Source organism: Tachyglossus aculeatus, chromosome 2 (assembly GCF_015852505.1).
Source record: "Tachyglossus aculeatus isolate mTacAcu1 chromosome 2, mTacAcu1.pri, whole genome shotgun sequence".
Lineage (NCBI taxonomy): Eukaryota > Metazoa > Chordata > Mammalia > Monotremata > Tachyglossidae > Tachyglossus > Tachyglossus aculeatus.
This window is the reverse complement of record NC_052067.1, coordinates 39244902-39271512: the sequence shown is the minus strand read 5'-3', so window position 1 is coordinate 39271512 and position 26611 is coordinate 39244902. Positions and strand designations below refer to the sequence as shown.

General features: G+C 45.3%; 1 non-coding gene and 1 gene segment (V, D, J or C); one reads left to right on the top strand and one right to left on the bottom strand.

Moving 5' to 3' along the window:
• Positions 1 to 25276, top strand: LOC119941189. The segment is given in 6 exon segments: positions 1 to 11; positions 5505 to 5634; positions 5719 to 5788; positions 15269 to 15589; positions 18679 to 18747; positions 24235 to 25276. Coding segments are annotated over 6 exon segments (738 nt in total).
• LOC119923530 lies at positions 1005 to 1142 on the bottom strand. The gene has a single exon (XR_005448875.1). It is a non-coding gene; the product is annotated as a small nucleolar RNA SNORA7 (small nucleolar RNA).
• Positions 25277 to 26611: the final 1335 nt, after the last annotated feature.

The following is a 26611-nucleotide window of genomic DNA, read 5'->3' as shown; positions in this document are numbered from 1 at the left end:
ATGGAGGATAGGTATGAATATGTTCATACGTGCAAGACTTGGCTGAGGGAACTTAAAGGCTCTGGCTGCTGGGAAATGAATCAGGGAAGGCTTTCTGGAAGGAGGTGAGATTTTAAGGGGGATTTGAATATGGGAAGAATGGCAGTATGTCTGATGTGGGGAGAGAGGGAGTTCCAAGCCAGGGGAATAGCGTGAGTGAGAGGAGGGAGGTGGGAGAGTCATGACCGAGGCACGGCTGGAAAGTTGGCATGACAGGAACCATGACAGTGTTCATACAACAGCCAAATGCATCCAATAATAGTTTTGAAGTTTAATTATCAAAGGCTACCATTAGCCTTTCCCTTTCCCTTTTTTTCTTTTTGGTATTTGTTAAGCCCTTACTACTTGCCAGGCACTGTACTAAGCTCTGCAAGCTAATCAAGTTGGACGCAGTCTGTGCCCTGTATGAGGGTCACAGTTAAAATCCCCATTTTACAGAGGAGGTAACTGAGGCATAGAGAAGTTAAGTGACTTACCCAAGGTCACACAACAGACAAATGGCAGAGCTAGGATTAGAGCCCAGGTCCCTCTGGGCCAGTGCCCTATTCCCTAGGCCACACTGCTTCTCCCTGCATCATCTGGGGTGAAACTACACCTCTGTCTTTCTATGTAAAGTGAATACTGTACAGAAGGAATTATTTGAATATTTCAGGCTAAAAAAAAAATCCTGTCTGATGTGTCCTGTAAAATCCTTTACCTTTCCTCAAGGCATCTTCTTAAACTCTTCAACATTACGTCTTGTCTTGTCTTATGCTGTCGAGTTGTTTCCGACCCATAGCGACACCACGGTTCCATCTCTCCCAGGATGCCCCGCTCTCCGTCTGCAGTCATTCTGGTAGTGTATCCATAGAGTTTTCTTGGTAAAAATATGGAAGTGGTTTATCATTGCCTCTTTCCGCACAGTTAACTTGAGTGTCCGCCCTCGACTCTCCCTCCTTGCTGCTGCCCAGCACAGGTGAGTTTTGATTTGTGGCAGATTGCCTTCCACTCGCTAGCCACTTACCAAGCTAGGAATGGAATGGGTAGGCCTCCGCTTGACTCTCCCTCCCATAGCCGAGACTGGTAAACTACTGGAAACTCTCCCGATGTGACCCCGAGAGGGTCAACTTTACGTGTTTATCTGTTTATTTATTTTTCTTTTTGTCATTAATTTACGTTGGCTTGTCCGCCCTAGTAAATTGTACATAGTAGTAGCTGCAAGAGTAGTATTTACCAAGTACCTACTGTGTGAGAAGCAGTAGGAAAAGTACAGTGGGGAGAATTAGACTCGGGATCAATCAATCAGTCAATCAATCAGTAGTATTTATTGAGTACTTACCAAGTGCGTGGGAGAATACAACAGATTGTGTCTGTTTATTGTTTTAATCTACTCTCTCAAGTGCTTAGTACAGTGCTCTGCACAAGTAAGCGCTCAATAAATACAATTGAATGAAAGAATGAATGAATGAATGAATATGGCAGAGTTGGTAGTCATGTTCCTCTCCTTTTCCTTTTTCCTCTCCTCCTCCCCATCCCCTTGCCCTACCTCCTTCCCCTCTCCACACTTGTATATATTTGTACAGATTTATTACTCTATTTTATTTGTACATATTTACTATTCTATTTATTTTGTTATGATATGCATAGAGCTTTAATTCTATTTGTTCTGACGATTTTGACACCTGTCTACATGTTTTGTTTTGTTGTCCATCTCCCCCTTCTAGACTGTAAGCATTTTGTTGGGTAGGGACTGTCTCTATATGCTGCCGACTTGTACTTCCCAAGCACTTAGTACAGTGCTCTGAACAAGTAAACGCTCAATAAATACGATTGAATGAATGAATGAATGTTCCCTGGCCACAGTGACCTTACAAGTCTGGAGGGATCAAAGAATAAAGGGGAGGGCTTGAGTTTGTCAGCAGACACATAAGGAAAGATGAAGGAATAAAAACACCAAAACAACAGAAAGGACAAGCACAATAATAAGAATGGTAGCAGCAATAAGGTGCCATTGTGTTGCCGACTTGTACTTCCCAAGCGCTTAGTACAGTGCTCTGCACACAGTAAGCGCTCAATAAATACGATTGATTGATTGATTGTAGACGAGCAGATTTACGGGATCTTTTAATAATAATAATGATGATATTTATTAAGCTCTTACTATGTGCAATGCACGGTTCTAAGTGCTGGGGAGGTTACAAGGTGATCAGGTTGTCCCACGGGGGGCTCACAGTCTTCATCCCCATTTTACAGATGAGGTAACTGAGGCACAGAGAAGTGAAGTGACTTGCCCAAAGTCACACAGCTGACAATTGGCGGAGCCAGGATTTGAACCCATGACCTCTGACTCCAAAGCCCATGCTCTTTCCACTGAATTACATTGCTGAGCCTGACAGGGCCAGTGGAAAAGGCCTCAGCAGTGGCCTGGCAGTGATGTGGCCTGGGTTGATCAATCTCCCATCACATGATTCAGGATCCCAGGATTCTGGAATTTATGGATTCTTCACTGCCACAGCTTAACCCTTTCACAGTCCCACAGGAGCAGGCCAACACTGTGGCCTAGTGGAAAGAACCCGGCCCTGGGGGTCGGCAGATCTGGATTCTAATCCCAGCTCCGTCATTTGCCCCTTTGCTACTGTGTCATCTTGGACAATTCGCTTAACCTCTCAGGGCCTCAGTTTCCTCCCTTGAGCATTCCTGGGATGTTATATAATCTAGGCTTTGTTATCTGGCATGCTGTTTGCCCACGCCTCCCATTCAATCAATCATCAGTCAATCCATCATATTTATTGGGCACTTACTACGTGCAGAGCACTGTGCTGTGCTTATGAGAGTACAATACAACAGTGTTGGTAGACACGTTCCCGGCCCATTTGCCTAGAATATGGGCAACTCAGAGCGGAAGGTTGCTGCGTGGGAAGCCATAGCCACAAAGAACTAATCCACGGTAACCCAAATGGGGTACAGAGTGTAAGCGTGGATACTCAAAACCTTGCAAACCAGGAGCAAGTCATCCTCATATCAACATCCTCATGTCCCCCATCTTCTCCCACTCATCAACAGGTGACCCATCTCTAGCTTGGGGAGAACAAGCATCGTCCTTCAGCAAAGGCTCTATGTTCCCCACACTTGGCGGCGTCACAAAAACTAAATCCAGTGGAAACAGAAGAGAAATTAGGCATTTACCCCATCCCACTGGCCCATTCTTGACTCGGGTTGGGCCCTGAAAGACTATGGTAACTGGCTAATTGAGTGAGCAGGTAAAGAGTCCTAGAGTCCTGGAAGGAACCTGGAACAGGTCATCTGGTCCAGCCCCCTGTCTCCAGATATATGATGATATAAGATGGAGACTCCATAACCTATGACCATCAGATGTTCTTTATGCCAACCGAAGTCTCTTGTGTTTTAGTTTCCACCTATTCTCTCTTGATCGGCCTCAGTCAGCAAAATCCCTGAGAGTATCTTGTCTTATGCTGTCGAGTCATCTCCGACCCATAGCAACGCCGTGGGCACATCTCTCCCAGAATGTCCCACCTCCATCTGCAATCGTTCTGGTACTGTATCCAGACAGTTTTCTTGGTACAAATATGGAAGTGGTTTACCGCTGTCTCCTTCTGCACAGTAAGCTCAAGTCTCCGCCTTCAACTCTCTCCCATGCTGCCGCTGCCCAGTACAGATGAGTTTTGAGTTGTAGCAGATTATCTTCAACCCGCTAGCCATTGCCCAAGCCAGGAATGGAATGGGTAGGCCTCCGCTTGACTCTTCCTCCCCTAGTCAAGACTGGTAGAGGACTCTAAGGGTTAGGGGGTGGGAGGCAGAGGAGGAGCCCGTGAAGGAGACTGAGAACAAATGGCCAGAGAGATAAGAGGAGAACCAGGAGAGGACAGAGTCAGTGAAGCCAAGATTGGATATCATTTCCAGGAGAAGGGGTGGTCCACAGTGTCAAAGGCAGCTGAGAGGTCAAGGAGGCTTAAGATGGAGAAGAAGCAGTTGGATTTGGCAAGGAGATCATTGGTGACCTTTGAGATGGCGGTTTCAATGGAATGAAAGGGATGGAAGCCAGATTGGAGGGGGTTCAGGAGAAAATTGGAGGAGAGGAATTTGACAGTGGGTGCAGATGACTCACTCGAGGAGTTTGGAGAGGAATTGTAGAAGGGAGAAGGGGCAATAACTGGAGGGAGCTGTGGGGTCAAGGGATTTTTTTTAGGATGGGGAGACATGGGCGTGTTTGAAGGCAGTGGGGAGGAAGCTATTGGAGAGTGAACTGTTGAAGATGGCTGTTACGGAGGGAAGAAGGAAGGGTGGCGAGAGTTTTGATAAGGTGCAAAGGATAAGGTGCCCCAGACTGAGCCCCCTTTTTCCTCTCCTCCTCTCCATTCCCCCCGCCCTACCTCCTTCCCCTCCCCACAGCACCTGTATATATGTTTGTACAGATTTATTTTATTTGTACATATTTACTATTCTATTTATTTTGTTAATGATGTGTATTTAGCTTTAATTCTATTTGTTCTGTCGCCTTGACACCTGTCCACATGTTTTGTCTTGTTGTCTGTCTCCCCCTTTCTAGACTGTGAGCCCGTTGTTGGGTAGGGTCTCCCTCTATATGTTGCCACCATGTACTTCCCAAGCGCATAGTACAGTGCTCTGCACACAGTGAGCTCTCAATAAATACGATTGAAAGAATGAATGAATGAATGAATGAATGAATGAATGAGGTCTGATACACATGTGGAAGGGTTGGCATTTGAAAGGAGGTAGGAGATCTCCTCTGGAGTTGCTGCTGGAAAGGATGGGAAAGTCATTTGAATGAATGAAAGAATGAAGAGGAAGCTAGGATGGGGAGGGACTCAAGACGGGGAGGGGAGACTTTAGGGACCTGATTATCTTATATCTACCCCAGCACTCCGTACAGTGCTTGACACATAATAAGTGCTTAAGAAACACCATTATAATTGCTAATAAGAATAACTGGCATTAGTCACTGCACCCTTGAGCAGATTTGCCCATTTATAGTGGCCTTGACCATGGATTCCAGCTCAAGACAGGGAGGAAAAATGGCTCCCGCCTGCTGGGATCATGGCCCTCACCTCTGACCTCTTACCAGGCATAACTTTCCAACTCCTCACACAGACAGGGCAAGGTCTGAGCCAAGAACAAGGGATCTGCTTCTCCCAACCTGTACCTCTGCTGCCTCAGGGCTTCAGAGCATCAAAGACATCTACCTTTGATGTCACAGCCAATCTGTTTCCTCCATGATTCATCAGCAGTGGAAAAACTCCGGCCCCCTCCCGCCTCTCCTCCCTCTGCCACACACCTAAGTTAATTTAAGGTGCACACAAAGAGCTTGGTGGGCTAATATGAAACTGCATAGAGTAAAAATGGACAGGCTTGTTCAGAAGCTTAACGAGGGCCTGTTCTCTCTCTGCCCCAGCTAAAGCCCGTCTGTCACCATGGAGCCAATCTCTCATCCCGGCTTCTGCATGTAGGAGCTCATTGAGACTTGGAAAGCTTGTGATAGCCTCGAATCAACAGAGAAAGACTGACCTTCCAGTGGATAAATGCTTCAAAATGTCATCTTTCTGGATTTCCACAGCTGACCAAGAAGTCGAGATTAGGGTAAAGGTGTTTACTCCTGGAATGTTCACAAATTAATTTTGGTCAAGGTAGGACCCCAGGGATTGTCGTCTGACTTTTCGTAAGCAGGCAAATCACCGTGATACTACAACAGCTATAAAGTATTTCGGAGCAGGAACCAAGCTGGTGATTTACGGTAAGTACTCTTCTGTCTTGCCTTCATGGTTTATGATGGAGCAACCCCAAAAATTTTTTTAAAAGAAAAAAGTCGTGGATGACGTGGTTAAGAATAACATTGTCCTTCCCATGGGTTTTGCCCTGTGGGCCTGCCTGCCACCAGGTCAAGGACCCAGGGTAGGGTAGGAAGGCATCGATGCACAAATAAGTGATGGTTCTCCCTGCTGGGGCTGGACTAAGGGGTCTCCATCAGCAGGACCAGGTAATAGAGCAACGAGTAAGGAGAAAAGAGGTCACAACTGTATCAACACAGAGAGGTAGCAGTGGGGATGGGGAGGATGATGGAGGGCATCCAACCCCATCTCCAGATACAGGGTTAGACTCCAGGACAGAGGGTACAACTCACATTCTTTGTGTCAGGTTAGAATGGCTAGGCTAGACTCTCTTCTACTTCTCCCTGGAGAATCATGCTAAAGCTTATCACATCACAATTGAGTTCCCATCCAAGAAGCTACACCTCAGTGACCCCTGTCCACCCCACAAGATCCTGTTCCCACTCTGTCCTGACCCAAGACAGAAGAGCCATGTGTCGGTCCCTTGAGAGGGGGAGAGTCCCTCGGTGCTAACTTGGGTCCTGAGTTTGAGAGATAATAGTCTTTGCCCATTTCCCATTTCCCTTAAAATCTCCCCTCACCTTCCCTGCCCCCCTTATCTGCAAACACAGCAGGATCCAGTGGGTCCAGACATGGTTCAGCCCCTGAATAATGATTGGGGACCCTGTCCATGGGGGACCCCTGAACATGTCTGCCGGCTCTTGGCCAAGATTGGGGTGGAGAGTGCCGGCCCAGTTCACAGCTGGAGACTGTAACCTCATCAGGATCCTTATTCCTGCCATCTGGAGTTCTCCTCTCTGTGCATTTGGGGGGGAACAACAAGTCAGCATCAATGAGAGGCAGGAAGAGGGGGCCCGGAGGGGAAGGTTTGTGGGAGAAGTGAGCCAGGTGGCCTGCTCTTCATTTCTCTTTTGAAGTAGTTTTAGTAGCGGTTCAGGGTGGGCTGGGAACAGGAGAAGATGGTTTTGCATCTTCTTCACTGTTCTGAGGAGTCCCTAGAAAAGGTCACAAGTCAGTTTGTAGCCCAACAGGGCCCTGGGAGTTCCCAGCTGCAAGAGAAAGGACACACTACTGTGGCACATGGCCCATTTGCCATAGGCATGAGCCACTCCTGACTGCACTGAGGGGGAGCACTGACCACTGACTACTGAACTGAGGATGTTCATAGCCAAGACCTGAACTGAAACAGGAAGCAAAATGGCAAATTAGCAAACTAAATGAAATAGAAAAAGACCTTTGAAAAAGACCAGCCTAGGATTCAAGGGGCTCCCACCACCTCATCCCAAATCCACACTCCTGAAAAGTGGCCCAACCGCCGTCTTGGAGAAAAACCATCGAAGGGGTACGAGCTTTGTTGTGTTGGAGGTGGTCCTTAAGCCAAAGTGCTGGGTGGTTTCCGTAAAAGGAGTTAGCACCGTGTCTGGAGTGAAGTACTTCGGCACAGGAACTAAACTGATAGTCACAGGTAAGTTTTAAACGGCTCGGAGTAGTTGAATGAAATGATCCAGTTGGAAGGCTCTAAACTGCGTTTAACAGCAGACAAGGTTAGACCAAGGTCAGCAAGCAGGTGTAGGATGGTGTAAAGTGCTGTACCAGTCTTGAACCCAATCTTATTCATAATAATAATAATAACAGTGGCATTTATTAAGCGCTTACTATGAGCAAAGCACTGTTCTAAGCACTGGGGAGGTTACAAGGTGATCAGGTTGTCATTCATTCAATCATTCGATAGTATTTATTGAGCACTTACTGTGTGCAGAGCACTCTACTAAGCGCTTGTCCCACAGGGGACTCACAGTCTTAATCCCCATTTTACAGATGCGGTAAATGAGGCACAGAGAAGTGAAGTAAATGGCCTAAAGTCACACAGCTGACAATTGGCAGAGCGGGGATTTGAACCCATGACCTCTGACTCCAAAGCCCGGGCTCTTTCCACTGAGCCACGCTGCTTCTCATTCATAGCAACTGGGAGAGACCGTGTATTGTAACAGATCTGTGCTTTCAGCGATGGTCAGTATAGAAATTAGCTGCAGAAGAGGAACAGCCCAAGAAACTCATTTTGGGGAGAATGTCCTGAGGACTTGGTAAGGATGTGGACCTATGTGTAACCAAGCTTTTCATTTGAAAGTGTTGAAGGGCATCTCTTACCAAAGAGAAAAAATTGGATGAAGGTGACTGAATTACCCCCAGTCCCCAGAAAACTACATTCTGAATCTGAGGCACAGACCAGTCAAACCCCAGGAAATAGCAAAGACTGGAATGAAACTCAGCCATGGATCGACCCACCCAGACTTTTGCCCATAGGGTCAGCCCAATGTTAAACCCCTGGGTCAGACCCTTGGACCCGACCAGGTTTTGGTCTTTCCCTGTTTGGAAACTCAGTGCTTCTATTTTCCGCCTTATGGGTATTTACCTCTGCTGTTTCAGAAGTGATGTTTGCCAGGAAACAGAAGTGAGTCTGTGGCCAAACGCCCCTGTGAATCATGTAAAGGAGAATCTGGCCCTTTAGGGACTGCAGAGATGCTTCTCCCCTGCAGTGGAAAGAGTTTTCAATTCCCCAGCTTAGGACCCTACCAGAGGAATGTCAAAAAATTACATGATGGAGCATTTCAGTTACTATTATTGTGATGGGACTTATGTAGGACAGGGGCTGTGTCTGATCTGCTTATAGCTACCCCAGTTCTTAGTTCGGTAATTGGCACATAACAAGCACTTAACAAACACTGTAATTATTATTATTCCATCTGATGTGACTTGAGCTCGTTGTGGGCAGAGAATGTGTCTGTTTACTGTTATATTGTAGTCACCCAAGCACTCAGTGCTTTGCACCACAATAAGCACTTAATAAATACAGATGAATGAATGAATGACAAGAAACTCTGAAGAAAGAAGTGAGCCAGCAAGCTAAATTCCAGGGGACATTGAGTTTAGGATTCAGCTCTGACCATGGAGCCAGGACTTATTTTAGAACAGGTGGACCAAATAAGCAGGAAACCGGAATCGAGTTCCTTGAGGGCAGGGAACATGTCTACCAATTCTACTGTATTGGACGCTCTTCATGGGCAGGGAATGTGTCTATCAACTGTGTTACACTGTACTCTCCCAAGCCGTTAGCTCCGTGCTCTGCACTCAGTAGGCGATCAGTAAATACGATTGATTGATTGATATATTATTCTCCCAAGTGCTCAGTTACAGCACTCGGCATACATTAAGCTCTCACTAGATACCACTGATTGATTCAAAGAAAGCTGAGGCAGAGGGTACTCTGGAATGAAACTCTAGGGCTGGGTTGGTATGGACTTTGTTCTAACTTAGTCTATCTGCAAAGAAAAGGCAGGAGAATGTACGCACACACACAGAACCATCTGTAGCCTCCAAGCATGTGGCTGGAGAGATTTCTATAAAGGGGTGACAGACTGTGGGACATCTGATGACTCCTTAATCAAAGTGTTTGGGTCCGGAACAAAGCTCATCATTTCAGGTAAAAGTTTCCATAAATTTAACTCGGCAAAGGGAACCAGACAACCGGGGGGCAGGCTTAGTGGTGGTACTACTTGGCAAGGGGCTCAGAGCAGAGGCCACTGCACTGGGGGAAAATCCCCTGCCTTTTTGAGGCTAAAGAGTGCTCAGAGAAAGCTCAGGGTGATGCCCATGAGTAGCTCTGGGTTCCTGAGAGGCCGGTGCTGCCAGATCAGGACAAAGAATGGTCATTCCTTTGGCCCTTTGATCCCTTTAATCTCATTCCCTGTGTCTTGAAAAGTGGGTTCAAAGGAGGCAAAGGAAGACTGAACCCTCTCTGGAGATCAAGTACTTAGTGTCGGGTCCCAGCCCATCTTGGGAAACACAGATGATGGACCCACCCTAGAATAAAGTATTTCCTGAGCTTCTCAAAGGGGCTGGAGAGCAGGGCTCCATCTCCTTCACCCAGTGGGTCTCTGGTGCCCCACTCCTGGGAAGCAGCCCACAAATAAAAGGTTTGCTGCAGGAGGGAGACATATGGACTTTTCCTCTCTGTGTCACAGGAAGCCCCTGGGGGCTAGGATTCAGGACACTAGGGTCTGTGTTTAATGCCTTCCCGACTAACAGTTTGTTTTTGAATCACTTACCTGGCCAAATCCCCAATTTCCTCACCACTGAAGGGAAGATCATCCCATCTCCCAGCTCCAGATCTGTCTCAAGGTTGGGGGAACACCGCTGAGGAGAAAAAAATCATAAAAGACTAAGAAGCTTTATTGGATCAATAAAGCTGGTGTGATCACCCAGATGAGTGTCTGGGAGAAAGGGAGCCAGAAGGAACAAATCTTTGAGCTACATGAATGGGTAGCGCTGAATTCTGGTTTCTCTAAGACTGTTATTTATGGGGAGATTAGACATCAACGGAGACAAATGCAACCGGCCACAGGGACTATAGGGAAGGGAGATTTGGAAATCCATCTCTGGGGTGATGGAAATCCCCATTGGCTGGGTGGTGGTTGGGGTGTCTGGGGGCTCTGAAAATTTAAAACTTTATATGACAAGGATGGAAAGGAAAAGGGAAAATGAAATGCCCTTTGTAACTGTCCCATGTTTTGTCTGATAAATATACTTGCACCATTAGCAACGTGCAGCAGCAGAGAAGCAGCGTGGCTCAGTGGAAAGAGCACGGGCTTTGGAGTCAGAAGTCATGGGTTCAAATCCCGACTCCACCAATTGTCAGCTGTGTGACTTTGGGCAAGTCATTTAACTTCTCTGTGCCTCAGTTCCCTCATCTGTAAAATGGGAATTAAGACTGTGAGCCCCATGTGGGACAATCTGATCACCTTGTATCCCCCCAGCGCTTAGAACAGTGCTTTGCACATAGTAAGCACTTAATAAATACCATCATTGTTATTATTATTATTATTGTTAAAAACACAAGCAGCATGAGAAACATCATGGCCCGGTGGAAAGACAGTGGTCCTGAAACACCCAGCTTCCAGATCACCCAGGAGAGGGAGGTGGCCATTTTAGGAGGAGTCTGGGAGGCTGATGAGAGGATCTGCAGGAAGAAAGGAAACCGCAGAGGTGGATTAGCCCCGGTGCACTGATTTCCCTCTGGAACTCAGCACTCACAAACTCTTGCATAGTGTCCCATGGCTACGTTTGTGTAAAGGGTTCGGGCACCGTGCCATCCAGAGCGGTGCTTATATTAAAGTGTTCGGTTCCGGCACCAAGCTCATCGTAAGTGGTAAGTATGGAGGTAATTCCTTCTGCAGAGATGAGGGTCCCGGTGCTGAGAGACCCCAGAAAACTTTCCAAATAGGGGCTCCTAGAGGGATTAGCTATGACACTCTGGGACCTCCTGACCACCCTAACCAAGACACCTTAGCTTTGGCTTGATTTACCTCTACCCCAACCCTTAGCACAGTGCTTTGCACTGAGTAAGCACTCAATAATACCATAACTAAGTAAATAACATTGGGTAGTTTGGCAGGAAAGAGCATCCCTGAAGGGTGACTTCATTGCCGAAGTTTCTTCCTCCTGGGAGTCTGATGCCCTTCCTTCTGAGTCCCAAGGAGAATCTTTTTGTGCCTCCAGGAAAAACAAAATAGTAAAACCCACTAGTATGGCTTAAATGCATATTTCAACTCTGCATTTGCTATCTTTAAGGACTTTGGAGGGTTTTTCGTAGTTCTGTGTCATACTGTGGGACTGGGGAAAGTCTTCGGAACTGGGACAAAGCTCATCGTAACTGGTAACGGAGTTTGGATTGACATGTTCGCTGTTTAGGCCATCCATAGACAGCCAACGTAGCCACTGTGACCTGTGGATGCTTTGAATGAAGCCAGAGATGATGGCTTGCATGTCTAAGGGTGTTTAAAAATGGCTTAGCGAGATTTCATTGCAGAAGTAATTGGGTATCGGGAATTCATTTGGTCCTTGAGTCCTCCTTGCCAGGGGACTAAGAAATAGGATGGTTTGGAGACTCCCTAGTCTCTGTAGAACTTTTCAAAGGTGATCAATCTATCGTATTTATTGAAAGCTTACCGGGTACAGAGCACTGTACTAAGTTCTTGGGAGAGTAGAATACAACAGAGTTGGTAGTCATGTTCCCTGCCTACAACGAGTTTGGTCTAGAGATGATGGCGTTAGAACGCCTTTCGTAAATAAACCCGATACAGTTCTGGGGAAAAATGGCCAAGCACGGGCACTCTATCACTCAATCTATCAATTAAAGGTATTTACTGGGTGCTTACTTTGTGAAGAGCACTGTACCGAGTGCTTGGGAGAGTACAATAGATTAGGTAGACCTGATACCTCCCCACGAGGAGCTTACTTACAGGCTTCTGATGGCATATGTGCAAAGTGATCCTAAATCCCATCGAACTCCTGTCCGGAGGTCAAATGTGCAGTGGAAGGCTTCGGCAATGAACCAGTAGGATTTCAATTGGACTTTCCAGAAAACCAGACAGACCCAAATGCTGAGAAACAGATTAAGCAAATTTAGCCATTCACTCACTAAAGCAATGATATGAACATTTATATGGTCTGACAGGGATTAAGCTCTTAGCAGTTTACAAAGTTAACACAGACCCAAATGCTGAGAAGCAGATTAAGCAAATTTAGCCATTCACTCACTAAAGCAGTGATATGAACATTTATATGGTCTGATGGGGATTAGGCTCTTAGCAGTTTACAAAGTTAACACAGATCGTGGAAGTTCCACAGCAAATTGTACCGATAACTGTCTTTTTTCATTTTTATGAAAAGTCACATTCAAAATGCAAATTTCCTCTAGGAAAACATTCAAATAAATTCCTTAAATAATACTAAGGAGAGCTGAAAAGAGTAGATCTGTTTATACATCAGAATAGATATGTGTTTGGATTTATTCTTTTCATGGCATTTGTTAAACACTTACTATGCATCAAGCAGTGTTCTAAGCACTGGGATAGATACAAGTTAACTAGGTCGGACACAATCCCTGCCCCACATTTAATAATTCAATATTAACTGACCATTCAACATGAATTATACCGGTTACTGTTTTTTTGAAATTGGTGCTAGAAATTCCATCATGGATTAATGGCATTTTGTGAAAAACATTATGATGAATATTGTCTTTCTAAAAATAGAATAATTCAAATCATTCAATCGTATATTTTGAACACCTACTGTGTGCAGAGCACTGAGTTAAGCGCTTAGGAGAGTACACTATAACAATGTAACAGAGTTGGTAGACACATTCCCTGTCCACATCGAGCTTACAGTCTGGAGGATTTATGATATATGTACTCTCAAAAGATGCTTAAATGTGTGGGGTGCACATATGAGCTTGGTAAATTCCACCAAGGATCACGCTGTGAAATTCTGGGACTGGAAGGAAGGGAGATGGATAGCTTTCAGTTAAAATTCTAGGAGAAAATGATCTTTTTTGCAAAGGGTAAAAACGTGGTGCAGGAGATATCAAAGCGTTTGGGCCAGGAACAAGGCTAACTGTTTATGGTAAGTGCAACCCCTAGGAATCCCAAAATAAACCGAGCCCTAGGGTGGGGGAATGAAGGGGAAATGTCCAAAGATTCATTCCTTTTGATGATCATTAGATGTGCTAAATTAATTAATCAATCAGTGTTATTTATTGAACACTTACTCTGTGCAAACCACTGTCATAAGTAAGCACTTGGGAGAGTACAATGCAAGAGTTGTTAGACATGTTCCCTCCCCACAAGGAGTTTACAAACTTGAGGGGGAGATAGACATTAAAATAAATGAATTACAGATATGTTGTGCTGTGAGGCTGAGGGCGAGTAAATATCAAGAGCTTAAAGGATACAGAGCCAAGTGCATAGGTGACCGCAGAAAGTAGAGGGAGTAGGGGAGAAGAGGGTTTCTGGACTGTAAGCCCATTGTGGGCAGCGACTGTCTATTGCTGAATTGTACTTTCCAAGCACTTAGTACAGTGCTCTGCACACAGGCAGCGTTCAATAAATACGGCTGAATGAGTGACTGGACGAGAGAGATGATGTGACATGGTTCTTGGCTTTTCATCTACGAAACTCAAGGCATGGGCTAGCTCGGTGGAGTTTTACTTTGGGTCAGGCAGAAGGGTCTGGGAGAGTTAAAGGAATTAGTATGAAACTACTAAAAATTAAAAATTTCACAGGAAGCCAGTGTAATAGCGAACCTTCTAAAATAGAATAATAAATGGTGGGAGATGGTTCCCAATTTGATTGATTCAATGGCACATCAATGTGGTGCCTATCTGTGGTGGGACATTACTCATCGATAAAATATTTGCCTTTGATCAGAAGTGAAGAAAATTAAGTAGGTTGACGTTTCAGTGCTCATCAAAAATGTCTTTGGGTGCCCATCGATGATAATATGCTATGAGTCTTTTCTTCCATAGGGTGAAAGGATAAAAATTGGGTTTAGGTTTTTGCGGGAGGGGGGTTGTGATATTTGTTAAGCACTTATTATGTGTCAGGCACTGTACTAAGCGCTGGGGTAGATACAAGCTTATGAGGAAGGATACAGTCCATGTCCCATATGGGGCTCACAGTCTTGATCCCCATTTTACAGATGAGGTAACCGAGGCACAGAGAAATTGCGTTTTATTGCATAGTCTGTTGTATTGGACTGTGTCCAAACTGATTTGCTTGTATCTACCCCAGGGTTTAGTACAGTGCTTTGCACATAGTAAGAGCTTAACAAATACCACCATTATTATTATCATTATTGCACTCTCCCAGGTGCCTAGTAAAGGGGTCTGCACACAGTAAGAACTCAATAAAGACCACTGACTGCGATACAAGCTTATCAGAAAGGATACAGTCCATGTCCCATATGGGGCTCACAGTCTTGATCCCCATTTTACAGATGAGGTAACTGAGGCGCAGAGAAATTGTGTTTTATTGCATAGTCTGTTGTATTGGACTGATTTGCTTGTAAGAGCTTAACAAATACCATTATTATTATGATCATAATTGCACTCTCCCAAGTGCCTAGTAAAGGGCTCTGCACACAGTCAATAAAGACCACTGACTGATTGATTGATTAAGTGATGGCCCAAGATCACACAGTAGACTTTGGCAGAGCTGGGATTAGAACCCAGGTCCTCTGACTTCTATGCCCATACTCTTCCCACTAGGCCACACTGTTTCCCGCTGTTCATTTCAGAACAGAAATTTTGCAAATCTACTCTCTTCTAAATGGCAATTGCCTCCCAGTGGCTTAAATTCCCAAGTTCAATGTGTTGGGTATCCATGGAGGTTTGAGCTCCCGAAATTGTACCACCAAACTTGAATCTCATAATGGGATACAAATCACCCATGTTTATAATCCATTTTTTTCAGGTCCGGCACTTTTTATTCATCAGTCTTAGTAAAAGTTGAATCTCTAAAAACGTTTTATGTTAATTTTCTCCCCAGAGGGTGCCACAAAAGTACCCAAACCAATCATGTTTCGTCCTCCATCTGAGCTGAAAAAAAGGAATGAAGGAATATACATTTGCCTCCTCGAGGATTTTTACCCTGAGTTCGTCACAATGACATGGCAGGAACAGGGGAGCACTACTGCTCTGCCCTCGTACCAGAGTGCCATAGAAAAGATGAATGAAGACAAAAAAACATTTTGGGCGTTCAGCTGGCTGCTTGTTAATAAAACAACGCAGGACAAGGTGTATGAATTCGTATTCAGTCATGAGCCAAGTAAAGAGAAAAATATTGTAGAATTTCCAGAAGCCGACTCAGGTAAGGTCAAAGTCACAGACTGCTCTATTGCTTTGGTTTAGTAAATGAGCAGAAACCTAAGAGATATTCATCCCCGCCTCTGAGCCCCAAGGCACTTATGTATGTATCTATTATTTATTTATTTATTATTTTTATTTACTATTTTTATCTATTTATTTATTTATTTATCTATCTATCTATCTATCTATCTATCTATCTATCTATTTATTTATTTATTTATTTATTTATTTATGTGTGTTAATGCCTGTCTTCCCCTCTTAACTGCAAGCTCTTTGTGGGCAGGAAATGTGTCTGTTTATTGTGATAGTGCACTCTCCCAAGCACTTAGTACAGTGCTTTGCACACAGTAAGTGCTCAATAAATACAATTGAGTGAATGAATGAACGTTCAACTTTTTGGAGATTTTTTCGTTCCATGGTAGTTGTTTAAGTGTGTACTATGTGCCAGGCACTGTACTAAGCTTTGGGGTAGATACAAGTTAATCAGGTTGAACATAGTCCAACAGTTCCTTTGGAGAGACACAGCAAGCTTACCTCTTCCCTATTTGCTGTGGCCAAATACCCTGTGAAAAGCTCCAAGCCCTTTCAGTTCTTGGATTGGGGTGTTTGCTTTATTTTTATCTGAAAGTGCTTAATTCAGTGTTCTGCACCCAGTAGGCACTCAAAAAATACTATTGATTGACTGACTGAAAGAATGAAATTACCAAGTTATTTGTTTCGTTTTGGGTTTTTTTTAACAGCAGTTGTTAAGCGCTTATTGTGGGCCAGGCACTGTGCTGAGCACCGGGGTAGACACCAGCTGATCAGGTTGGACATAGTCCCTGTCCCAAGAGTCTCACAGTCCTAATACTCATTTTATAGAAGAAATAACTGAGACACAGAAGAGTGAAGTGACTTGCCCAAAGTCACAGAAAAAACCTACTATTGCATCCTCTAAATAACTCGCTTCTTTGACGGATAATTTTTTTTATCACTGTCACTCTGTACTCTCTTCCATTTCTGCCCTTTTAGACTGTGAGCCCACTGTTGGGTAGGGGCCGTCTCTATATGTTGCCAATTTGTACTTCCCAAGCGCTTAGTACAGTGCTCTGCACATAGTAAGCGCTCAATAAATACGATTGATGATGATGTCCACTCCCTTAAGGGCTTAGTACAGTGCTCCGCACATAGTAAGCGCGCAATAAATACGATTGAATGAATGAATGAACAGACAAGTGGCAGAGTCAGGATTAGAACCCAGGTCCTTCTAACTCCCAGGCCTGGGCTCTATCCACATTTCTTGCACTTCACCGATGTATAAAAACCTTGCCTGCTTTGTGTCTTGGCGGGAACAAACTGACACTAGGAAATGCCGTCTTGAGGTCTCCGATGCAGTTCCGGTCCTGTGACAATTTTGGGAAAAGGTGTTCATCTTCTTCACCATCTCTCCAGCCTCTACCGTACAGACCATCTCTTCTTTATAACATTCCTAGTGACGGTCTCTATATGTTGCCAACTTGTACTTCCCAAGCGCTTAGTACAGTGCTCTGCGCACAGTAAGCGCTCAATAAATACGATTGATTGATTGATTCCTGTTGACGTGTCCTTCCCAAAGATGCAACCACTTTTCTCTATTCTTCCTCCTGACTTTTATGAAACAAAGAATTTCTGAATGTTGGGTCCAGCACCAGGAATCTCTGTTTGTTCTGTTACCTTTTAATCAATCAGTCAATCAATCAATCAATCAGTCAACTAATGATAATTATTGACTGCTTTCTGTGTGCAGAACACACATGATACTAAGCGCTTTCACCCGAGGGTGAAGATGCCAGGAAACCCACTCATTCTTCATCATGACCGTGTAGATTGTAAGCACCCTGTGGGCAGGGATCATGTCTACCAACTGTTATTTTTTACTTTCCCAAGTGTTTAGTACAGAAGGTCATGGGCTCTAATCCCGGCTCTGCCATTTGTTTACCGTGTGACCTTGGGCAAGTCACTTCACCTTTCTGGGACTCAGTTACTTCATCTATAAAATGAGGATTGAGACTGTGAGCCCCATGTGGGACAGGGACTGAGTCCAACCTGATTTGTCTGAATCCACCCCCACGCTTAGTACAGTTCCAGGCACATAGTAATCACTTAACAAATACCACTATTACCATTATTATTATTATTACAGTGTTCTGCACAATGTAGGTGCCCAATAAATACCATTGATGGATTGATTGCAATAATAATAATAATAATGGTATTTGTTAAGCACTTAATACATGCAAAGCACTGTTCTAAGCGCTGGGGAGGATACAGGGTGATCAGGTTGTCTCAGGTGGGGCTCACAGTCTTAATCCCCATTTTACAGATGAGGTAACTGAGGCACAGAGAAGTGAAGTGACTTGCCCAAAGTCACACAGCTGACAAATGGTGGAGCCGGGGTTTGACTTCGAAGCCCGAGCTCTTAGTGAAGGGCTCCATACACAGTATGTGCTCAATAAATACCATTAATCAATTGACTGATCGTATTAGTACAGTGCTCTGCACACAGAGAGTGCTCAGTAAATACCCTAGATTGATTGATTGTACTCTCCCAAGTGCTTGGTTCAGGGCTCTGCACATGATGAGCACTCAATAATTCATTCATTCAGTCAGTCAGTCATATTTATTGAGCACTTACTGTGTGCAAAGCACTGTACTAAGCGCTTGGGAGAGTTCAGTTTAACAATGAACAGACACATTCCCTGTCCACACGAGCTTACAGTCAAGAGGGGGAATAAATAAATATCACCAATTGATTGATTGCTTGATTGACCCTTGTGTGCCTAGCAGAATTTTTTGGGGGGGGGAAATATTCTCTTCCCATGCTGGGACATGAATGTCTGTGGGCCAAAGATTAATGTCTGGGTTTTAATGCAAAGATCAAAGATGTCATGTGCAGGTACGTGGGGTCTTGGTTTGAGCTGGAGAGCTACAAAGAACGAGGTTAGTGATGTAGGGTTTATTGGTCATTTTTCCCACTCGGAGTAGTAACATGTCTTTCTTCAGGGGTGAATGGGGATGTTTGTACTTAACTGACCTGAAAATAGCTCTAATTTTTGTTTTTGCTTCCCCTAGCTCTTCACCCCACCACTACCCCTACAGGAAAAATTCCTTGCACCGTCGGCCCAGATCACCATCCCGGGGGTAAGTCTCTCTCTGCTCTGAGCTGCGACCCAGGTAAAGGGCCCTTTCTGCTCTGTGGCCATTACCAGCTGGTGGCAGGAAGGGCCGAGCTTCTCAGCCCATAGCTTGTGGGAGAACGGACAGGTCTCTCGGAAAGGAAGGAGCTCTGATTCATTCGTTCATTCATTCAATTGTATTTATTGAGCACTTACTGTGTGCAGGGCACTGTACTAAGCACTTGGGAAGTACAAGTTGGCAACATATAGAGACAGTCCCTACTCAACAGTGGGCTCACAGTCTAGATGAGGGATGACCCATATGGAGGACTCCCCTGACCGTCACTGGAAGTTGCTGGGTGGCTAGAAGAGAGCTGGGGTCCAGGGCAGGGCCGGCTGTGAGGTCGCGGGGCATAACCACTCACGGAAATAAAACTCTCCCCATCAAGCAGCATTCCCAGTGGGTTTCCGGGCCCCTCTCAGAAACACCACCATCAGGACCTTCTCTCCTCAAATCCCCTCAGCTGCCTTCTCCTCCTCTTCCTCCTTCTCCTCGGTTGCCTTGTCCACATTCATTCATTCATTCAATCATATTTATTGAGCGCTTACTATGTGCAGAGCACTGTACTAAGTGCTCGGGAAGTACAAGTTGGCAACATATAGAGACGGTCCCTACCCAACAGTGGGCTCACAGTCTAGAAATCCCTCCACGTCTGGCTCTGCCGGTGGGGCTCTGGGTTCTGGACATCATTGCCCGCTTGGCTCGAAGCCCACAGTCCTGGACAGGGCTGGGTGACTCTATGCCCTAGAACTCTGGGGGTCCCAGTAGCCCCCCGCAACTCCCTGACCAGTCGCTCCATGTAACTGCTACCTCACCCTCCTTTCAGGTTGGGTAAGAGCAGGAGAGCTCTAACTCATCCCCCAGATAACTGGGAAGGTAGCCTGTCCCATGTCCCATGACATCTTTTAGACTGTGAGCCCACTGTTGGGTAGGGACTGTCTCTATATGTTGCCAACTTGTACTTCCCAAGCGCTTAGTACAGTGCTCTGCACACAGTAAGCACTCAATAAATACGATTGTTGATGATGATGATGATCCTGCTACCTTATTGAAGACCCGAGGTCTGGTCGGAGGTTCTGGATCCATGACCAGGGCAGCTGAAGGACTCTGGTTCCTCAGCAGCGTCTCACGGGGTGGATCAGATTTTTTTTATGGCATTTGTAAAGTGCTTACTATAAGCTGAGCACTGCGCGCCAGGGTGGACACAAACTAATCACGTCAGACACAGTCCATGTCCCAAGTGGGGCTCATAGTCCTAATCCCCATTTTACAGATGAGTTAACTTAGGCCCAGAGAAGTGAAGTGATTTCCCCAAGGTCACACAGCAGACACGTGGCAGAGCCCGGATTAGAACCCAGGTCCTTCTGACTCCCATGCCCGTGCACTAATCCCCTAAGCCATGTTGCTTCTCATATCCAATGGGGGCTTGGTTGTCTTTCCCCGTACCGGTTACCCGCAGCCAGCTGGAGACTGGAAGCTGCAGTGAGGAGGCGACTCTCCTGATAGAGGGAATATCTCTGTCCTCATTTTGGGATTGCCCCAGGCCTAGCTTCCAGTGGCCCTGGTTCCCCTCCAGCCCAAACTGAGGGAGGGATGGTGGACACCAGGAGAGTGTGCTGGTTTACATTTAGATGGGATGACCTGGAGGATTGGGTGTGCTGGACCCCTAATAATGACGGCATTTATTAAGCACTTACTACGTACAAAGCACTGTTCTAAGCAGTGGGGAGGTTACAAGGACATCAGGTTGTCCCACAGTGGGCTCACAGTCTTAATCCCCATTTTCCAAATGAGGGAACTGAGGCACAGAGAAGTTAAGTGACTTGCCCAAAGTCACACAGCTGACACTTGGCAGAGCCGGGATTCGAACCTCTCTCTCTCTCTCCTTGTGGAAAGGTCCCTGGCCTCAGGGTCAGAGTGAAAGCCAGGGCCCAGAAGCCTCTGTCTAGGGTTGGGATTGAGTTTCGGTAGGTGAAGGAGAGCTCCTAGCAGGGGAACCCCTAGGGCTGAATTTCTTTCTAAACCTTGTAAGTTCCTCCCATTTGCTCAGGTCGAGAGTTCAGGAGATCTGAGCTCCAGTGTCTCCCATCAATCAATCAATCAGTCATGTTTACTGAGTGTTTTCTGTGGCGATGGGGTGGAACTTCCAAACAGAATGGGATCAGGGGAAGAAGGTACTTCCCTGCCTGATGCCAAGTAAGAAGCAGCTTGGCACTGTACTAGACACTTGGGAGAGTACAATATAATAGAGTTCGTAGATATGTTCCCCGCCCATAACGAGCCTATAGTTTAGAGGGGGGAGATGGACATTAATACAAATGAATAAATTACATATATGTACATAAGAGCTGTGGGGCTTCACAGTGAGGGTGGGGAGGGTGGTGAATAAAGGGAGCAAATCCAAATACGGGGAGGGCAGTGAATAAAGGGAGCAAATCCAAATACAGGGACAATGCAGGAAGGAGAGGGAGAAGAGGAAATGAGGGCTTACTCAGGGAAGCCTTCTTGGAAAACACGTGCCTTCAATAAGGTTTTCAGGTGAGTTAAAAATTGTCTGTCAGATATGAAGAAGGAGGGTGTTTCAGGCCAGAGGCAGGATGAGGGCAAGAGGTGGGTGGCAAGATGGATGAGATTGAGGTACAGTGAACAGGGTGACATTAGAGGAGCAAAATACGTGGGCTAGTAGAAGAAGAAGCAGTGAGTAGTAGAAGAGCAGTGAGATTAGGTAGGAGGGGGCAAGATGATTGAGTGCTTTAAAGCCGATGGTAAGAAGTTTCTGTTCAATGCGGAGGTGGATGGGCAACCACTGGAGGTTCTTGAGGAGTGGGGAAACATGGACTGAATGTTTTCATAGAAAAATGATCCAGGCAGTAGAGTGAAGTATGGACTGACATGGTGAGAGACAGTTGGTAGGGAGGCCAGCAAGGAAGCTGATACAGTAATCAAGTACTTAAATCTCCACTTCCTCAGCGAATGACTAACTCCCTGTGTGACCCTGGGCAAGTCCCATAACTTCTGTGGGTTCGGGGTTTCAAGAGGGAGAGTCCTTTCTCACATGCCCAGGCCTGAGAGAAGTGTCAAGTCCTGAAATCTGGAGAGACGGCGCAGGGTTGGTCAAGGCCAGCACAGTTTTCCAGACACCTGAGAAAGATGGTCATGGTGGGGGTCTAGGGGAGGTGAAGCGAGGACTCCGGTAGGCTGTGAGACTCAATAAGATATATAAATGAATGAAGAGACCCTGGGTCAAAAGCATTTCTAGCCCTTCATCGTGGGAAGCAGAGCAAGACTTTCATGGACAATCAATCCAGTGCTCAGAACAGTTCCTGGCACATAAATACTTAACAAATACCATTAAAAAAAACCCAACTCAGCCACTGGAGAACCACCTTGAACAAGGGGTAACAAGCACCCTAAGTTACACCTGAGAAACTCATCGCCAGCCTCCCATTCATTCAATCATATTTATTGAGCACTTACTGTGTGCAGAGCACTGTACTAAGCTCTTGGGAAGTACAAGTTGGCAACATACGGAGACGGACCCTACCCAACAACAGGCTCACAGTCTAGAAGAAAATTTTATCTCGCACTCCTAGATGATTCATAATTAACCCTCCAGTATATTTGCAATTTTTTTTAACTATCATACCAGAGAGGGGATTAGAATCTAGGCCTCCAGGCTTCCACGGCTGTTACCTTTCCTCTAGGCCACTGCAGGCCTCACAACTACCCCCCACCTCCCACAAGAATGGTAGCAAGTCTGAGTCTTCTGATAGTGCTTAATTAATTGATTAACTAACTGATTGATTGACTGATGCTTTCCCTCACGGGATACTCCAGGAGTGAGCTGGGATGGTCCAGGGGTGGCGATGGGGTGGAACTTCCAAACGGAATGGGATCAGGAGAAGCAGGTACTTCTCTGCCTGATGCCAAGTAAGAAGCAGCTTGGCCTAGTGGAAATAGCGTGGGGCTGGGAGTCAGAAGGACCTCGTTCTAATCCCCGCTCCGCCATTTGTCTGTTGTGTGACCTTGGACAAGTCACTTCAACTCCTCTGTGTTTTGTTATCTCATCTGTAAAATGGCGATTAAGACTCTGAGCCCCATGTGGGTGGGTCTTGTGGGTTCTAATCCCGGCTCTGCCACTTGTCAGCTGGGCGACTTTGGGCAAGTCACCTAACTTCTCTGGGCCTCAGTTACCTCATCTGGAAAATGGGGATGAAGACTGTGAGCTCCAAGTGGGACAATCTGATTACCTTGTATCTCCCCCAGCGCTTAGAATAGTGCTTGACACATAGTGCTTAACAAATACCATTATTATTTATTATTATGTGGAACAGGGACTGTGTTTGAACAGGGACATCCTGTCCAACTCAATTAGCTTATGTCTGCCCCAGTGCTTAGTACAGTGCCTGGTACATAGTAACAAATAGCACAATTAAGTTACGTGAGGGCAGGGAGTATGGCAGGATGGCCCTGTTGGGATCCCCAACTTGGTAGCACCCAAATTTGCACTCTGGGCACCTCTTGGGCATTGCCTCCCCTTTCTGGGGTTAAAAATGCAAAATAAAAATCCCCAAGAACAGCACAACTATGTTGTCTGTGCAAGTCCAACTTGTTGTAGTCTTAATGGCATTTTTTGAGCACCTGCTGTGTGAAGTACACTGTACTAAACAGTTGGAAAAGTAAAACAAGCAGTACACGACAGGTTCTACGTCTATAAGGAGTTCATACTCTAATAAGGGAGAAAGAGATGGAAGTATTTACCAAGGGTGGAATCAGATCTAATAACTGAATGTGCGCTTGAAAATGTCCATACACCCAAGAGCTGAGAAGGGCTAAGGCTCTCACTTTACTTTTCTCATTTTTATCCACGGAGCAACCCCGTGAGGTACGTAGAAAACTTCCCTCAAATCAACTAATCGGTGGTATTTATTGAGCTCCTACTGAAGGAAGAGCACTGTACTGAGCACTTGGGAGAGCACAATAGAATTAGTAGATAGGATCCCCGCCCTCAAGAAGCTTGCAATCTAGCAGATACAAGAGGAGTTTGAACAGATTCATGGACAACAATAGTATTTACCGAGCTTCCACTGTGTGTGCAAAGCACTGAGCGAGGCACTTGGGTGAGTACAGTAGAGTTAGTGGGCAGATCCCTGCCCTAAAGGCACTTACAATTAAGTCGCTTCAAAAGAAGATTTGGACAGATTCACAGATAAGTGGTCCTCAGTGCGTGACCAGAGGCCAAGATAGGGACGTCACAGGTGAAGCTGGGGTGTTAGATGGCCCATCCGGACGGAGATATGTTCAGGAGGCCACCATCAAACCATTCCTCTGAACATCCTGTTTTTTGCTGTTGGATCTCGTCGTCCCTGCCACTGTCAGGGTTCCGGTTAACGGGGGGCCGCTGGTCTGGCGTTGACCTGGCATTGCTCACGTGTGATGTTTCTATTCCAGTCAAGCAAGACGTGCAGTTCATGAACACGTCCGCCTATTACACCTACACCATCCTGCTGCTCAAGAGCACCATGTATTGTGTCATCATGCTGTTCTTCGTGTACAAAAGGACCACGACCAGCGGCAAGGGGAGATGATCAGCCCGTTGACATCTCCAGAGAAACGTGTGGCAGCCAACGGGATTTTCCGGGACCATGCGCCAGGCTTCTCTCCGGACCTGCACGCGAGAAGCAGAGCGGCACATGGAAGTTGATATGTGTTATTTCTGTCACAATTACAAGCGTTTCTTTGTAATCACCGGGCAGAAGTTCATTTTATCATTTCATTTTTAAACTGTAACAAACCCTCTTTCATTGATGTGTTCTTTTTATTCTATTTTCTGGGATTATTTTAAACGTCTCACGTATTCTCTGCATCAATCTATCTGGTCACATAAATAAAAGCCCCACACCTACCTGCGATGTGTGTTATTTCTGTCGCAATTACAAGCGTTTCTTCTTTGTAATCACCGGGCAGAAGTTCATTTTATAATTTCATTTTTAAACTGTAAGAAACCCTCTTTCATTGATGTGTTCTTTTTATTCTATTTTCTGGGATTATTTTAAACGTCTCAATTTATTCTCTGCATCAATCTATCTGGTCACATAAATAAAAGCCCCACACCTACCTGCGATGTGTGTTATTTCTGTCGCAATTACAAGCGTTTCTTCTTTGTAATCACCGGGCAGAAGTTCATTTTATAATTTCAGTTTTAAACTGTAACAAACCCTCTTTCATTGATGTGTTCTTTTTATTCTATTTCCTGGGATTATTTTAAACTTCTCACGTATTCTCTGCATCAATCTATCTGGTCACATAAATAAAAGCCCCACACCCACCTGCGATGAAAAGTTGTTCTTTCGCTTGCTTCCACTACTTGTAAATAATTCATGTCTGTTTGTCTTCCCCATTAGATTGCAAGTTCTTTCCCCACGTAGGCTGGGAGCTTCATAATGGGCAGGAACTGTTGTATTTACCTCAGCACTTAGTACAGTGCTTGGCACAGAGTGAGCACTTAACAAATATTATTATTATTGCTATTGGTATTGGTATTATTATTATCCTTGCAGCAGGGACTGTCACTTTTATTGGTGGCTTCCTATTACCTAATACAATAGGAACTCAATAAACGGTATTGATTGAAAAATCTCCACCTTTGAACACTTTTTATTTCATTTTGACAAAATCAACCAAATTCTGCACAGCACTGAGGATCTAGTGGGGAGTAGAGGAAAGGGCGTAGAGTTGGCAGGAGGGAAATCTAGGTTCTAGTTATGGCTCTTCCCTGGCTCCTCTCGGTGACCTTGGACAAGTCCCTTTGCTTCTGTGGACCTCTATTTTCTCATCTGTACAATGGGGCTAACACTACATGCTGATTTTTTACCACTCAATGTAAAAATCACTGGGGTGGGGAGAGAAGGTTAAGGACTGAAATTACTCTATGCAAATAGAGAAGTAGCATGGTCTGGTGGAAAGACCACAGGCCTGGGTGTTAGAAGGACCTGAGTTATAATCCCAGCTCCATCACTTGAGAAGCAGTGTGGCTCAGTGGAAAGAGCACGGGCTTTGGAGTCAGAGGTCATGGGTTCAAATCCCGGCTCTGCCAATTGTCAGCTGTGTGACTTTGGGCAAGTCACTTAACTTCTCTGGGCTTCAGTTCCCTCATCTTAAAATGGGGATTCAGACTGTGAGCCCCCCGTGGAACAACCTGATCACCTTGTAACCTCCCCAGTGCTTAGAACAGTGCTTTGCACATAGTAAGCCCCTAATAAAATGCCATCATCATTATTATTATTATTGTCTGCTGTGTGATATTGGACAAGTCACCTAGCTTCTCTATGCCTCAGCTACCTCATCTGTGAAATGAGGAATAAGATTGTGAGAGCAATGTGGGACAGGGACCTTGTCCAACCTGAGCATCGTGTATCTACCCCAGCATTTGGTACAGTAACTGGCACATACTTAACAAATACCATTAAAAAAAATGGCTTTGGAAATGAAAAATACTACTGGCATTCCCCGTGACACAGTCATTCATTCATTCATTCAATCGTATTTATTGAGCGCTTACTGTGTGCAGACCACTGCACTAAGCGCTTGGGAAGTCCAAGTTGGCAACATCTAGAGACGGTCCCGACCCAACAGCGGGCTCACAGTCTAGAAGGGGGAGACAGACAACAAAACAGAACATATTAACAAAATAAAATAAATAGAATAAATATGTACAAATAAAATAGAGTAATAAACACGTACAAACATATGTACATATATACAGGTGCTGTGGGGAGGGGAAGGAGGTAAGGCGGGGGGATGGGGAGGGGGCAGTCAGCATATACTT